The 16,130-nt window shown below is 58.3% G+C and overlaps 1 protein-coding gene across 2 annotated transcripts; it reads right to left on the reverse strand.

Moving 5' to 3' along the window:
* Nucleotides 1–6,789: 6,789 nt before the first annotated feature.
* SARNP (SAP domain containing ribonucleoprotein) lies at nt 6,790–15,468 on the reverse strand. 2 transcript variants are annotated; one of them, XM_068177746.1, is made up of 12 exons: nt 15,331–15,467; nt 13,662–13,761; nt 13,493–13,539; nt 12,533–12,600; nt 11,964–12,015; nt 11,438–11,511; nt 10,676–10,704; nt 10,378–10,403; nt 9,471–9,539; nt 8,878–8,958; nt 8,131–8,193; nt 6,790–7,204 (listed from the first exon to the last, which is right to left on the reverse strand). In XM_068177746.1, the coding sequence occupies exons 1-11, from the start codon at nt 15,364–15,366 to the stop codon at nt 8,152–8,154; spliced, it is 624 nt and encodes a 207-aa protein (XP_068033847.1). In that variant the 5' UTR covers nt 15,367–15,467; the 3' UTR covers nt 6,790–7,204; nt 8,131–8,151. The 2 variants fall into 2 exon arrangements, with proteins under 2 accessions (XP_068033847.1, XP_068033848.1); XM_068177747.1 differs by lacking the exon at nt 9,471–9,539 and having other exon boundaries at nt 15,331–15,468.
* Between the last annotated feature and the right edge of the window lie 662 nt (nt 15,469–16,130).

Here is a 16,130-nt window from a genome sequence, read left to right on the forward strand (position 1 = left end):
CCTGGAGCAGCGCTGGGGACACCGCTGGTGACACCCAAGGCGGGGTGACCCCGTCTCCGCGGCCGCAGCGAGGTCCGGCCGCGGGACCCCCGGGACCGGGAGGAAAGCGCCTCCCTTCTTTAATTTATTTATTTATTAATCGCCCTCCCGGCCGGCGCTCGCCCCGCTCCCTCCCCTCGCAGCCGGGGCCGGCTCCGGAGGGGCCGCTCCAGCACGGAGAGCCCCGGGGACCCCCGGGCAAGGGCGGCTGCAGGGACCGGAGCCTCCGCCCGGGCTTTGGATCCAGCCCTGGCACCGGCCTCGGGGCCCCGGCGCTCCGCCGGGGGGTGAGGGCGGTCCGGCGGCCCGGGGGTCACCCGGAGGCGACACCAGAATTGTTGGGAGGCTCCGGCTGGGGCTGAAATTCCGCTTACGCCGCACATTCGCCTCCCGCTGCCCTCGGAGGGTTTGGTTTTTTTTTTTTTTTTCCCTGTTGTTTGTGTTTGTTTCACGTGAGAACGAACCCCCCGCGTCTCCCGAGGCTCCGCCGCGGCTCCTGCGGTTCCCTCTCGGCCCCGAGCGATGCGGGCGGGGCCCGGCCCCGGCGCCGGAGCGGCCGCGGCCGGAGGAGGCTCCGGGAAGGGGGGAGCAGCCCCCGCGGCCCCCGGGCCCAGCACTTATCCCCAGGGTGCCGCAGGGGGACGCGGCCCCAGCCCGGGGGGCTCCGGGCGGGAGCGGCCCCGCAGCCGCGCAGCACTTAGCGGGACTCACGGGCCGGGGCCACTCGGCATCTTTAGCACTTGTCGCCGGCTCCGCGACAGCCCCGCGGAGCCCCGAAGCGATTACGGGGCCGAGGCAGTCCCAGGGTGAGGACGCGGCCCCCCCGGGCCCCCCCTCCTGGCGCCGCAGCACTTAAGGGGCCCCTCGTGCCAGGCCGGTGCCACCGCCCGGTGTCACCGGCCGGTGTCACCGCCCTGGTGGCGCCGGCGGGGGCCGAAGCGAGGGGACGGGGATGGGGACAGCCGGGGGGGGCCAGGAAGGGAAGGGAGGGGTCCCCCAGCCCCCCGCGCCCCCAAAAGGGGCGCAGCCTGGCCCCGTGCCCGCCAGCCCCTCGTGGTGGCCGCCAGCCCCTCGTGGTGGCCGCCAGCCCCTCGTGGTGGCCGCCAGCCCCTCGTGGTGGCCGCCAGCCCCTCGTGGTGGCCGCGTGGCCGCGCCCCCCGAGCCGGGGGATGCCGATCCGGGGTCGGGGGTCGGGGCATCCCCCCGGCCCTGCCCGTCGGTGCCTGGGGGGCTCCGGGACCGGCGAGGGGCAGGGGACACCCCCGTGCCCAGCGCTGCCCCCACAGGGAAAGGTCCAGAACCGCTGGGACGGACTGGGAGGGACTGGGAAGGGCCCGGCCCTGGCGGAGCCCCAAAACCCGCGGTCCCGCAGCCCAAAACCCCCGCGAGGCCCCGCGGCTGTCACAGGCAGGTGGCACTGAAGGGGACAGGACGGGGAGGGCGGGCACTGGGACCAGTTCAGGACTGGACACTGGAATCCAGCAGCTCCACGCACTGGGACCAGTCACCCCCAGGCAATGGGACCAGTCATGTCTGGGCACTGCACCAGTCCCGCCCAGCGGGCAGCACTGGTCCCAGTGCCCGGGAGTAACTGGTCCCAGTGCCCGGGGGTAACTGGTCCCAGTGCCCAGGACTGACTGGTCCCAGTGCCCGGGGGTAACTGGTCCCAGTGCCCAGGACTGACTGGTCCCAGTGCCTGGCGCTGACTGGTCCCAGTACCCGGTGCTGACTGGTCCCAGTACCCGGCGCTGACTGGTCCCAGTGCCCAGGACTGACTGGTCCCAGTACCCGGCGCTGACTGGTCCCAGTACCCGGCGCTGACTGGTCCCAGTGCCCAGGACTGACTGGTCCCAGTGCCCGGCGCTGACTGGTGCCACAGGCAGGGGGTGGCGGGGGGGTGGCGGCCCCCCGAGTATATTATTATTATAATTATTCTAATTATTCTAATTATTTCCCGCTCTCGGGCTGTGCGTGACGTCTTAGGTTCCTTTCTGTTGGTCCGTTCGTTGTTTTTGTCCCTCGTTCTGTCGCTCCGGGGGGACCCGGGGGGGGGTCCCGGGGGAGGGGGGGGCGGGGCCGAACTCAGCACTTGAACAGCAAAAATATAAAAAGAAAGAATAAAAAAAATAAAAAAAAAAAAATTTAAAATGTTTCTTAAAAGAAAAAAAAGAGAAATATCCGAGAGTTCCGAGGATTCAGCTCCACCCCCGGCGCTCTGCGGGTGGCGATGTCCCCATTGTCACCTTTGTGTCACCTTTGCCACCTCCTAGGGGCGGGGGAGGGATTTGGGCTCTGGAAAGTTGGAGGGGGGACCTTGGGGGTGACACCGGGGACAGCCTCGGGGGACAGCGGGGGACATCGGGCACGGGGACGGTGCCGTGGGGACATTGGGCATGGGGGCAGGGGGACATGGGCATGGGGACATGAGCAAGGGGACATCACCACAGGGACATGGGCATGGGGACATTGTCACTGCCACACGTGGCCTCGTGCTGCAGCTCCCCAGGCGATGTCCCCAACCCTGGGTGTAGGGGACGGGGCTGGGGACACTCGGGACAGGGCTGGGGACACTCGGGACGGGGCTGGGGACACTCGGGACGGGGCTGGGGACATTCTGGATGGGGCTGGGGACAAATGGGACAGGGCTGGGGACACTCGGGAGGGGGCTGGGGACACACGGGACGGGGCTGGGGACACTCGGGACGGGGCTGGGGACACACGGGACAGGGCTGGGGACACTTGGGACGGGGCTGGGGACACTCGGGACAGGGCTGGGGCCATTCTGGATGGGGCTGGGGACACACGGGACGGGGCTGGGGACACACGGGACAGGGCTGGGGACACTCGGGACGGGGCTGGGGACACACGGGACAGGGCTGGGGACACTCGGGACTGGGCTGGGGACACTCGTCTTTAAAAGAGGATTTTAAAAGGGGATTTTTAATGGGGTATTTTTAATGGGGATTTTAAGGGGGCAGTTTTAATTTTTAATGGGGGATTTTAGGGGAGGATTTTAATGGGATTTCTAAAGAGAATTTTTAATGGGCGATTTTTAAAGAGGAGGATTTTAAGGGGGGGATTTTTAATGGGGGAATTTAAGGGGGGATTTTTAAGGGGGAGGATTTTAAGGGAGATTTTACGAGCGGCCCCAGGAGCCAGCCCCTCATTAGGGGCTGCAGCTATGCCGGGAATGTCCCTGGCTAATTAGGGCCGGCCGAGGGGACACGGGGGTGTCACCGCGGGGGGGGACACGGCGGGCAGGGGGTGTCACCAGGGGAGGGGACAGGGTGGGCAGTGACCCCCCAGTGTCCAAGCGAGGGCCGGACACAAGGACTGGACACAGGGACTGGACACAGGGACGTGGCTCCAGCTGGGTCAGTGGGTCCCGCCGGGTTGGCTGCCCCGTGGCCACTGGCCATGTCCCCAGTGTCCACTCCGGCCATGTCCCCTCTGTCCACTCGGGCCATGTCCCCTCTGTCCACTCCGGCCATGTCCCCTCTGTCCACTCGGGCCATGTCCCCTCTGTCCACTCAGGCCATGTCCCCACTGTCCACTCAGGCCATGTCCCCAGTGTCCACTCGGGCCATGTCCCCAGTGTCCACTCCAGCCATGTCCCCACTGTCCACTCCGGCCATGTCCCCAGTGTCCACTCGGGCCATGTCCCCAGTGTCCACTCCAGCCATGTCCCCTCTGTCCACTCCAGCCATGTTCCCACTGTCCACTCAGGCCATGTCCCCACTGTCCACTCCGGCCATGTCCCCTCTGTCCACTCCAGCCATGTCCCCTCTGTCCACTCCAGCCATGTCCCCAGTGTCCACTCGGGCCATGTCCCCAGTGTCCACTCCGGCCATGTCCCCAGTGTCCACTCCAGCCATGTCCCCTCTGTCCACTCGGGCCATGTCCCCAGTGTCCACTCCAGCCATGTCCCCTCTGTCCACTCGGGCCATGTCCCCACTGTCCACTCCGGCCATGTCCCCTCTGTCCACTCGGGCCATGTCCCCTCTGTCCACTCGGGCCATGTCCCCACTGTCCACTCCGGCCATGTCCCCTCTGTCCACTCGGGCCATGTCCCCAGTGTCCACTCGGGCCATGTCCCCAGTGTCCACTCCGGCCATGTCCCCAGTGTCCACTCAGGCCATGTCCCCAGTGTCCACTCCGGCCATGTCCCCAGTGTCCACTCCAGCCATGTCCCCTCTGTCCACTCGGGCCATGTCCCCAGTGTCCACTCCAGCCATGTCCCCTCTGTCCACTCCGGCCATGTCCCCTCTGTCCACTCAGGCCATGTCCCCACTGTCCACTCCGGCCATGTCCCCTCTGTCCACTCCGGCCATGTCCCCTCTGTCCACTCGGGCCATGTCCCCAGTGTCCACTCGGGCCATGTCCCCAGTGTCCACTCCGGCCATGTCCCCAGTGTCCACTCAGGCCATGTCCCCAGTGTCCACTCCGGCCATGTCCCCACTGTCCACTCGGGCCATGTCCCCTCTGTCCACTCCGGCCATGTCCCCAGTGTCCACTCAGGCCATGTCCCCAGTGTCCACTCCGGCCATGTCCCCACTGTCCACTCCAGCCATGTCCCCTCTGTCCACTCGGGCCATGTCCCCAGTGTCCACTCCGGCCATGTCCCCAGTGTCCACTCCAGCCATGTCCCCTCTGTCCTCTCCAGCCATGTCCCCAGTGTCCACTCCAGCCATGTCCCCTCTGTCCACTCGGGCCATGTCCCCACTGTCCACTCCGGCCATGTCCCCTCTGTCCACTCCGGCCATGTCCCCACTGTCCACTCCGGCCATGTCCCCAGTGTCCACTCCGGCCATGTCCCCTCTGTCCACTCCAGCCATGTCCCCAGTGTCCACTCCGGCCATGTCCCCAGTGTCCACTCCAGCCATGTCCCCTCTGTCCTCTCCAGCCATGTCCCCAGTGTCCACTCCAGCCATGTCCCCTCTGTCCACTCGGGCCATGTCCCCACTGTCCACTCCGGCCATGTCCCCTCTGTCCACTCGGGCCATGTCCCCAGTGTCCACTCCGGCCATGTCCCCAGTGTCCACTCCGGCCATGTCCCCTCTGTCCACTCCGGCCATGTCCCCTCTGTCCACTCGGGCCATGTCCCCAGTGTCCACTCCGGCCAGAGCCTCCAGGACACCTCCAAGGGCTCTCTGGCCCCTCCCCACGCAGCTGTGTCACCAGAGTGACCAGAGTGACCACTGTCCCTGTCCTGTCCCCTCCGGCCTGGGGGGCTCGGCCAAAGCCCCGAGGGTGAGTTCAGGGACCCCGGAGTGACCCCGGAGTGACCCCGGAGTGACCCCGTGGGGACACCCCGGTGCGGAGTGAGCCCGGGCTGAGCGCGGGGGGCACCGGGGGGCACCGGGGCCGGTCAGGGCCGGGGGCACCGGGGCTGTCCTGGGGCTGGGGGCACCGGGGGCGTTTTGGTTCTCGTTTCTCCGCTCCGAGGACCTGCACGAGCGCTCGCTTTGTTCCGTTCCCGCCCCGTTCCGTTCCCATCTCTGTCCTCGTTCCCATTCCTGTTCCCCACTCCCCGTTCCCGGCCTCACTCTCTCGTTCCTGTTCCCCTTTTCCCATTCCCTGTTCCCCTTTTCCCGTTACCTTTTCCTGTTCCCCTTTTTCCATTTTCCCTTTTTCCCATCCCTGTTCCACTTTCCCCATTCCTGGCTCCCTGTTCCTGTTCCCCATCTCCCCTTTTCCCATTCCCCATTCCCTGTTCCCTTTTTCCCGTTTCCCATTTCCCTGTTCCCCTTTTCCCCTCTTCCCGTTCCCATTCCCGTTCCCCGTTTCCCTTTTTCCCGTTCCCATTCCCGGTTCCCATTTCTCTTCCCTTTTTCCCGTTCCCCTTTCCTCTTTTCCCATTCCCGGTTCCCGTTCCCCATTCCCGGTTCCCGTTCCCCATTTCCCCTTTTCCCCATTCCCGGTTCCCGTTCCCCATTTCCCCTTTTCCCCATTCCCGGTTCCCGTTCCCCATTCCCGGTTTCCATTCCCCATTCCCGGTTCCCGTTCCCCATTCCCGGTTCCCGTTCCCCATTTCCCCTTTTCCCCATTCCCGGTTCCCGTTCCCCATTCCCGGTTCCCGTTCCCCATTTCCCCTTTTCCCCATTCCCGGTTCCCGTTCCCCATTCCCGGTTCCCGTTCCCCATTTCCCCTTTTCCCCATTCCCGGTTCCCGTTCCCCATTCCCGGTTTCCATTCCCCATTCCCGGTTCCCGTTCCCCATTCCCGGTTCCCGTTCCCCATTTCCCCTTTTCCCCATTCCCGGTTCCCGTTGCCCATTCCCGGTTCCCGCTCCCCCTGACCTAATTCGAGCCCCGGGGTGGCGCGGGGGGGACACAGACGCGGCCCGGGGACATCCGGGGCCACCCACGGCGACAGCGGCTCCCGGAGCGTCCCCGGGGCGGCCGCGGGCGCCACCGGCGCTAATGAACGCAATTAACGCAATTAACGCGACGAACGCGATGAGCGCGCCTTGGCCGCGCTCCACCCGCCTGGCCCGGAGCCACCGAGAGCGGGGGGACAGCGAGGGGACAGGAATTCCTGGAAAACCTCGGGAACCCCTGGAGAACAGCAGGAAAACTGCACGAATTCCTGGAAAACCTCAGGAACACCTGGAGCAAACCTGGATTTAACACCAGCAATTCCTGGAAAACCTCGGGAATGGCCCAGGAAAGGAGGGAATTCCCGGAATTCCAGAGGCTTTCCCCACAGTTCCAGCCCCAAATCCAAACCCCTGGGAAAAAAAACCCCGGGATTTCCTTGGAAAAGGGAAGTTTTTTATTGGGAAATGTGGGACGAGGGGCAGCGCCCGACCCTTCTGAGGGAAAAAAACCGGGAAAATAGAAAAAACCGGGAATACAAAACCCGGGAAAAAACCGGGAAAAAAAGAGGGAGGAGCCAGGGAGGCACCGGGATGTCCCCGGATCCCGAGGATTTCCGGGACGGGAAGGAGCATCCCGGGAATTTCCCGGAGTCTCCGAGGTTCCCGAGGGGTGGAAAAGGAGAATTCCCAAAAAAATAGAATCTCTTGGGCTGGGAGTGGCCCCGGAATTCCGGGAATGGCCCCGGCCCCGCTGCTCCCAGGGATGAAAATCCTGAAATTCCCGCCGGGAATTGCAAATCCTGGCAGCTCAAGTCTTCAGCAGGGGAAGGGTTCAGGCAATGCCCACCTGGAAATCCAAGAAATCCCTGGAATTCCTGCTGGGATTCCACGGGAAACTCCCAAAAATCCCACAGGATCGGGATGCCATGATTCCCCATGGGAGCTGCTCCATAAATCCCCCCCCAAATCCCTGGAAAACAGCCTCAAATTCCTGGGAAAAACAGCTCCAAATCCCTGGGAAAATGCCCCCAAATTCCTGGGAAAATGGCCCAAAATTCTGGGGAGAAGAGCCCCAAAATCCCTGGAAAAGGAGACCCAAATCTCTGGGAAATGAGCACTAAAAATCCCTGGAAAAAGAGACCCAAATGCTTGGAAAAATGCCCCCAAATCCCTGGGAAAACCAGCTCCAAATTCGTGGGAAAAAAATCCCAAAAATGGATTGGAAAAATGACCCCAGATCCCACCTGAAGTAGTACAAAACCTGGGAATCTTTCCTTTGGGAAAAACAACCCCAAATCCCTGGGAGAACACCCCCAAATCCATGAAAAAAAACAACCTCAAATTAATGGAAAAAGCAACCTCAAATCCAAGGGAAATGAGACCCAAAATCCCTGGAAAAACAACCCCAAATTCCAGGAAAAGTACCCAAAAAACCCTGGAAAAATGTCCCTAAAATCCCTGGAAAATGAGCGCCAAATTCCTGGGAAAAGTACCCCCAAAATCCCTGGAAAATGAGCCCCAAAATTCCTGGAAAATGGTCCCAAATCCCTGGGAAAACCTCCCCAAATCCCTAGAAAATCCCGACATTTTGGGAATTGTGCCCGGGATTTGGGAATTCCCTCCCTCCCCAAGCCCAGCTTCTCCTTTTCCCTTTGATTTTTCGGGAAAAGTTCAAAAACTGAGGAGCAAAATTCTCCAAGGAAAGGGGAATTCCCTGGGTGGGGGCTGGGAATTCCATGGAAAATCGGGAATGAGGGAAAAAGGGATCCTGACCTGAGGAGAGTTTGGAGCAGCTCAGACGATCCCGAACCTTTCCGCCCTTTTCCGCTTCTTTGCCTGGATTTGGGGAAGGGACAAAAAGAGGGAAAATCCCGGAAATACGTGGGGAGAATCCCGGGAAAGAGAGGAGGGTGGGAATGGGGAAATTCCCGATCCCAAAGGGCAGGAAAATCCCGGGATCCGGGGGGGTTTTCCCAAGGAAAAGAGGCCCAAAGCACAGAGAATTCTGAATTCCTGGGAAAAAATGGTCCCAAATCCCTGGGGAAAAGGCCCCAGAATCCCTGAGAAAAGAGCCCTGAAATTCCTGGAAAATTGACCCCAAGTCCCTGGAAAAACAGCCCCAAAAATTCATGGAAAAATAGCCCCAAATCCATGTGAGAAGAGTCCCAAAATCTCTGGGAAAATGACCCTAAATCCATGGAAAACCCCCAAAATCCAGGGAAAAACACCCCAAATCCTGGGAACTCCCAGCCCCGAATCCCAGGAATTCCAGCCCCGAATCCTGGAATTTTGACCCCAAATCCCAGAATTGTGGCCCCAAATCCTGGGAATTCTGACCCCCAATCCCAGGAATTCACACCCCAAATCCTGGGAATTGCAACCCCAAATCCTGGGAATTGTGGCCCCAAATCCCGGGAATTCCCAGCCCCAAATCCTGGGAATTCCCAGCCCCAAATCCTGGGAATTGTGGCCCCAAATCCCGGGAATTCCCAGCCCCAAATCCCGGAATTGTGGCCTCACCTCGGAATCCTCGGCGGCTCCGGCCCCGGTGACGATCCCGAACCTTTCCTTCCTCTTCTTCAGCTTCTCGTCCTCCTCGCTCTGGAAACGGGATTGGGAATGTTGGGAATGGGGCCAGGAATGGGGTCAGGATTGGGGTCAGAAATGGGAATGGGGTTGGGAATGTTGGGATTGGGAATGTTGGGAATGGGGTCAGGAATGGGATCCGGAGTGATGGGATTTGGGTTGGGAATGTCAGGATTAGGATTGGGAATGAGATCGGCAATGATGGGAATGGGAATAGGATGGGGAATGTCGGGATTGGATCCCTGGGATCCCTCCCGATCCCATTCCAGGGCAGGGAAACATTCCCGTTATCCCTGCATGACCCAATCCCCAAAAACCCAAATCCCAAAAAAAACCCCCCAATTCCCAAAACCCCAAAATTCCCCAAAAACCCAAAAATTCCCAAAAAAACCCCAAATTTCCAAAATCCAGGGGAGGGTGGAGCCGGCAGGGCTGGAAAAGTTTGGAATTTTGGGATAATCCTGGGCTGGGGAGAGCGCCCTGGCATTCCCAGAATTCCCAAAATTCCCGGAATTCCCAAATCTCACCTTCTTGGAGAGGGAGGAGACGTTGAGGCCGAACCTCTGGGCCCTTTCCTTGAGCTTTTCCAGGTTTATCTGGGAAAAGGAAATTTGGGATTTGGGATCAGCTTCCAAAGAGGGAAATTCCCCCCCAAAAAATTCCCAAAATTCCAGAGCTCCGGAGACTTTTCCAGAGGGGCTGATCCTGGAAAAACTCCAGGGGGTTTTGGGGAATTGCAACCCAAAATTCCAGCTGGGATCCCAAAAATTCCATCAGAATTCCCAAAAATTTCATCAGAATTCCCCTCAAATTCCATGGGAATTCCCAAAATTCCACCCAAATTCCTTTGGATTTCACCCAAATTCCCAAAATTCCTTCAGAACACCCTAAAATTCCACCTAAATTCCCAAGGGAACTCCCAAAATTCCCACCCAAATCCCCCAAAATTCCATCAGAATTCCCCCAAATTCCCAAAATTTCACGTGAATTACCCAAATTCCCAAAATTCCTTTGGAATGCCCCAAAATTCCCACAAATTTCCAAAATTCCACCCAAGTTCCATTGAAGTCCCCAGCTTTCCATGGGAATCCCCCAAAATTTCACCCGAATTCCCAAAATTCCATTGGAATTCCCCAAATTCCACCAAATCCTCAAAAGCCCACCTATATTCCCAATATTTCACCCAAATTCCCAAAAATTCCACCCAAATTCCCATGGGAATTCCCTAAAATTCCACCCAAATCCCCCAGAATTCCCCCCAAATTCCATTGGAATTCCCCAAATTCCACCGAAATCTCCAAAATTTCACCCAAATCCCCAAAATTCCATGGGAAGTCCCAAGATTTCCACCCAAATCTCGCAGAATTCCACCCAAATTCCCAAAATTCCACCCAAATTCCCGAATTCCCCCATGCCGCCCGCAGGTTTGCTCACCGTGGGTTTGGAGTCTGCCGAGAGCCCTGGGAAAGGAGGGAATTCCCATCAGGAATGGCCAAAATTCCCGGATTTCCACCCAGAAATGGGAATTCCCCCCCGGCTCCTCCCGGAATTCCAGGAAAATCCCAAGCCTGGATTCGTGGGGATGAGAATTCCCAGGAAAATCCGGGATCCTTTGGGGGCTTTTCCCGCCAAATCCTGAATTTCCCGCTCCCAGGAATGGGGGTAGGGGGGTTTGGAATCCCAGGAATTCCCGGAATTCCAGGAATTCCCGCTCCCTGCTGCCTCTCCTCACCTTTCGTGGGAATTGTGGCCAAACCGAAGCTGTGGGAAGGAAAAAACCAGGAATTTGGGCTGGAATTTTGGGAATTCCCATGGAATTTTGGGATTCAGGGTAGGAATTTTGGGAATCAGGGCTGGAATTTAGGGAATTCCCATATAATTTTGGGATTTCAGGTGGGAATTTTGGGAATTAGAACCATAATTTTGCAAATTAATGCCAGAATTCTGGGAATTCCAATGAAATTTTGGGAATGAGAGCCAGAATTTTGGGAAATAAGGCCAGAATTCTGGGAATTCCAATGGAATTTTGGGAATTGGAACTGGATTTCTGGGAATTAGGGCTGGAATTTTGGGAATTCCAATGGAATTTTGGGAATTAGGGCAAATCCCATCAAATTCCCAAAAAAATCCCACAAAATTAAAAAAAAAATCCCCACAAATCCCCTGTTCGCAGAATTCCCCATCCCAGGGATTTGGGATCCTCTGGGAATTCCAGCCCATCCCCCCAGAGCAGGATCCCACCCCAAATTCCCGGGATTCCCCCCAGAATTCCCAAATTCCCCTGGAACTCCCCCCAGAATTCCCAGATTCCCCCAGAATTCCCAAATTTCCCCCCCAGAATTCCCGAATTCCTCCGGAATCCCCCCAGAATCCCCAAGTTTCCCCAGAATTTCGCCCCCAAATTCCCGAATTTCCCCCCAGGGTCTCTGAATTTCCCTGGAATTCCCAATTTTCCCCCCAGAATTCCCAAATTTTCCCGTCTCCCCGGGCTCACCGCGCCGCCCTCGCCGCCTTTTTGCTCTCGAGGCTGACGGGGACGTTGAACCTCTCGGCCCTTTTCTGCATCCGCTGGGAGTGGGGAAAGGGAATTCCCAAAATCCCAGAGAATCCCGTTAAAATCCCAAATATTAAAAAAAAAAACATTAAAATCCCAAAATTCCCCAAAAATTCTCCAAAAAAATCCCCCCAAATCCCTAAAAAATCCCTAAAAAAATTCCCCAAAAATCCCTAAAAAAAATCCCCAAAAATATCCCAAAAAATTCCCCAAAATCCCACCAAAACCCCAAAAAATCCCCCAAAATCCCAAAAAACTCCACCAAAATCCCAAAAATCCCCCCAAAAAACCCCCAAATATCCTATTAAAATCCCATTAGAATCCCAAAAATTCCCATTAAAATCCCAAAAAATTCCCAAAATCACGAATTTCCTGGCGTTCCCCATTCCAAGGTGCTCCAGCCTCGCCGGGGACAATTCCCGGGCTGGAAAATCCCAAAATAAAAAATCGGGATTTGGCCTTTCACCTCCATCTGGGAGATCTCCGAGGAGATTTTCACCACCTTCTTCTCCTGGATCCTGCAAAAGTTTGGGAAAAGTTGGGGAAAAGTCTGGGAAAAGGTCAGGGAAGCTCCAGGGGGGGATTTGAGATCTGCCCCCATCCCAAGGATTTGGGATTTTCTTTGGAATTTGGGAAAGCCCCGAGAGGAATTTTGGGATTTTTTAGGGTGGAAAAATCATCTGGATTGCCTTGGGAATGGGATTGGAGGGAAAGGAATTCCAGAGGGGTTGGGAATGCCCAAATCCCAGGGAATTCCCAAATCCAGGGAATTCCCAAATCCAGGGAATCATCTCACCCCAAGGAATTCCCAACCCCACAGAATCCCAATCCTATGGAATCACAAATCCAGGGAATCCCAAATCCAGAAATCCCAACCCAGGGAACGGCAGCCCCAGGAATCCCAAATCCAGGGAATTCCCAGCCCCAGGAATCCCAGATCCCACAGAATTCCCAATTCTGGGATCCCTGATGCACCCCCGGAGCCCAGGCCCCGTTCCCAGCCCCTCGTTCCCGAGCTTTTCCAGGAAATCTCACACGTCGGGCGACTTCACCGGCGTCTCCTCCACCTTCACGGGCGGCTCCGGCGCCTTGGGCTCCTCCTCCTGCAAATCCAGGGAAATCCATGGAAAACCCACGGGGAATCCATGGAAAATTAATGGGAAATCCATAAAATCCATGGGAAAACCACAGAAAATCCAAACAAAATCCATGGGAAATCTATCAAATCCATGGGAAACACATCAAATCCATGGGAAATCTACAGGAAATCCATGGGAAAGCCATGGGAAATCCATAAAATCCACCCCAGGCCATGGCCATTCCCAAGGAAAATTCCCCAATCCAGCCCCAAATTCCCGGATTTCCACAAGGAGTGACCCCAGCAGGGCCCTGGCTCCCGTGGATTCTGAATTCCTGATTTTCCCAAGCTCCAGGAAATTTGGGATGCACAAGGAACTGGGAATAATTCCAGTGTGATGCTCCCATCCCAAATATTCCATGGGAAAACTGGGAAAATCCCCAATTTCCAACACCTGCCCGGTGCCGAGGTTTTCTTGGCACAAAATTGCTTTTCCAGGTGGGATTTCTTCCCAAAAATCCCCAAATTCCCCCTTTTTTCCTGGCATTCCCCCATCCCAGGGGCTCCAGCCTGGTCTGGGATAATTCCAGGGATGGGGAATCCTCTGGGAATTCTGTTCCAGGCAGGAATTCCATCCCAAAATTTCCCAAAATCCCCCAAATTCCCCCTTTTCCTGGCATTCCTCCATCCCAGGGCGGCATCAAACCCAAAACCTGGGACCTCAAAATCCGAGATCCCAAAATCCGGGATCCCCCATCCCAAGATCCTGGAATCCGGACCATCCCAGGCACCAAATCCAGCGGATTTAAACCCAAAAAAAAAGACGGGAAAACGTTCAATTCCACGTGGAGTCGGAATGCTGCCTCATTCCCAGCCCAAAGCCCCCGGAAAATCGGGACCATCCCAGAAACGCCCACCTCGATCTCCTCCCCCAGCACGTCCTCCTCGTTGGGCTCCTCCTCAGCTGCAAGAGAAAAGCAGGGAAGGGTCGGAGCGGGAAAATTCCCGGGGAATCCCGGGAAAAGGAGGGGTGTGGGGGGGAATTCTAGAATTCCAGCGGGGATTTGGGGATCTGGGAGCCCCCACCGTGCTCCTCCAGGTAGGCCTGGAGCCGATGGATCAGGTCCTGCTTGTTGCCTTTGGCTTCCAGCCCCCGCGCCAGGCACTCCTGCTTCAGCTCGGCCAGCTGGGAACGGGAGGAGAGGGGAAATTCGGGAATGAGAGGGGAACAGGGCATGAGAGGGGGAATCTGGGAATTCAGGAATGAGCGGGCAAACCCAGGAATCAAACCCCTGGGAACTCAGGAATGAGCAGGGAAAACCCAGAGTTAAGGGGTTGGAAAGTGGGGGAAGGATTCCTCAATCCAAGGAATCCAAGTCCGGCAAAAGCCCAACCCCAGGGATCCCAATTCCAAGGACTCCCAATGCTGTGGAACGTTAACTCTAGGGAATTTCAACCCCAAGCAACCCCAACCCCAAGGAATTCCAATCACCCGCGGGAACGTCCCGGGTCCTCCGGGAGCTCCGAAATCGGGGGGATCATCCTGGCCCCACCAAGGGCTCCGGGCTGGGGCAGGAGGAGCCCAGGGGCTGCCGGGGCCGGGCCCCCGTTCCCCTAAGTCCCTGGATCCCCTCAGCCCCCGGATCCCCTCACCCCCGGGTCCCCTCAGCCCCCGGGTCCCGGTTCCACCCGTGCTTCCCTCAGAGCCTGCCCCAGCCCCGGTTCCCCCGGAACCCCCGCGGGCGCCCCCAGCCCCGCTGCCCTCGGTGCACCCTCAGCCCCGCTCCCGCTCCCCTCGGCCCCGCTTCCACCCCCGCTTCCCTGAGGGCCCCCTCAGACCCCCAGAGCCCCCTCAGAGCCCCCTCAGGACCCCTCAGACACTCAGAGCCCCCTCGGACCCTCCCCCCAAAGCCCCCTCAGACCCTCAGGACCCCTCAGAGCTCCCCAGAGCCCCCTCAGGACCCTTCAGACCCTCAGCGCCCCCTCAGGAGCCACTCAGAGCCCCCCCCAAAGCCCCCTCAGACCTCCCCAGAGCTCCCTCAGGACCACTCAGGACCCCTCAGACCCTCAGAGCCCCCCCAGGACCCCTCAGAGCCCCCCCAGGACCTCTCAGAGCCCCCTCAGACCCTCAGAGCCCCCCCAGGACCCCTCAGAGCCCCCCAGGACCCCTCAGAGCCCCCTCAGACCCTCAGAGCCCCCCCCAGGACCCCTCAGAGCCCCCCAGGACCCCTCAGAGCCCCCCCAGGACCCCTCAGAGCCCCCTCAGGACCCCTCAGAGCCCTCTCAGACCCTCAGAGCCCCCCCAGGACCCCTCAGAGCTCCTCCAGGACCCCTCAGGATCCCTCAGAGCCCCCTCAGGACCCCTCAGAGCCCCCCCAGGACCCCTCAGAGCCCCCCAGGACCCCTCAGAGCCCCCTCAGACCCTCAGAGCCCCCTCAGAGCCCCCCCAGGACCCCTCAGAGCCCCCTCAGAGCTCCCCCAGGACCCCTCAGAGCCCCCTCAGACCCTCAGAGCCCCCTCAGAGCCCCCCCAGGACCCCTCAGAGACCCCTCAGACCCTCAGAGCCCCCTCAGAGCCCCCCCAGGACCCCTCAGAGCTTCCAGCCCGTTTCCCGCCGTTCCCCAGCGCGCTCCCTCAGTCGCAGCCGCTGTCCCCGCGCTCCCCCCGCGGGCTGTCGCGGTTGCCGGGCTCTGTCCCCGCTCTCCCCGCGGTTTCCCCGCGGTTTTCCCGGCCCCGCTCCCACCCCCAGCGGCACCTTCAGCTTGTGCAGCTCCACCGGCTCCGCCGCCATCTTGTCACCCCCGAGCCGGCCCCGCCCCTCGCGCCGCCCCGACCAATCAGCGCCGCGCGTCCTCCGCCGCCCCGCCCAAATCCGCCGCTCGCCATTGGTCAGCGCTGCCGGCAGCACCCGCCGGTGATTGGCCTATCGGAGGCTGGGGGCGGTGCGATATTGACTGACGTGCAGGTGAACCAATGGCAATAGGGAGCTGCTGAGAGACAGCCAATGGAAAGAGAGGGCGGGAAAGGCGGACTTCCGGGAGGTGAGGCCGGGACCGGCGCGGGGTCATGGAGGGACTCGGGTGTAATTTGATATCAAAAATGATCTTTTTTCATTAAACTATTCCTAGATAGAGTTAGATATTTATTATTTACTAGCTCGGGTTACACGTGTTTGTTGCTTATAGTGTTGTTATATTCCTTGTGATGTTGTTATTATTCAAAATGTATTATTTGCTACGGTTTAAACTATTATGTAGTTATTAAGTAAAAATTGCTTCTATTGCGGTTATTTAACTACAGCATTGTGTATTAAATACTTTGTATTAATTATTTATTATAAACTCACTCATTAATTATTCTCCTTCACCCAGGGGTGCAAAGCACAAGTCTGGGGTCATTTTCCAGAACATTCCAGCGTTTCCCACTCCCTTCCCCTCTCCACTTGCTGCTCCCAACTGCTGCTGATTTATTCCGCTAATAAATGTATTACAACTTAATTTATTAATGATCTTATTTAGTATTACTGTATATTTTTTTTATTTCTTATTAAAAACG

The sequence above is a fragment of the Anomalospiza imberbis genome, unplaced genomic scaffold, assembly GCF_031753505.1.
Source record: "Anomalospiza imberbis isolate Cuckoo-Finch-1a 21T00152 unplaced genomic scaffold, ASM3175350v1 scaffold_1026, whole genome shotgun sequence".
Classification (NCBI taxonomy): Eukaryota; Metazoa; Chordata; class Aves; order Passeriformes; family Viduidae; genus Anomalospiza; species Anomalospiza imberbis.

What these genes read in the sequence shown, in the direction of transcription:
- SARNP (XM_068177746.1), bottom strand. Translation starts at nt 15,366, where the DNA reads ATGGCGGCGGAGCCGGTGGAGCTGCACAAGCTGAAG. An exon ending in GGCCTACCTGGAGGAGCACG is followed by an intron (nt 13,540 to 13,661) that starts GTGGGGGCTCCC and finishes TTTCTCTTGCAG; the next exon opens with CTGAGGAGGAGCCCAACGAG. An exon ending in CGGCAGACTCCAAACCCACG is followed by an intron (nt 9,540 to 10,377) that starts GTGAGCAAACCT and finishes TCCTTTTCCCAG; the next exon opens with ATAAACCTGGAAAAGCTCAA.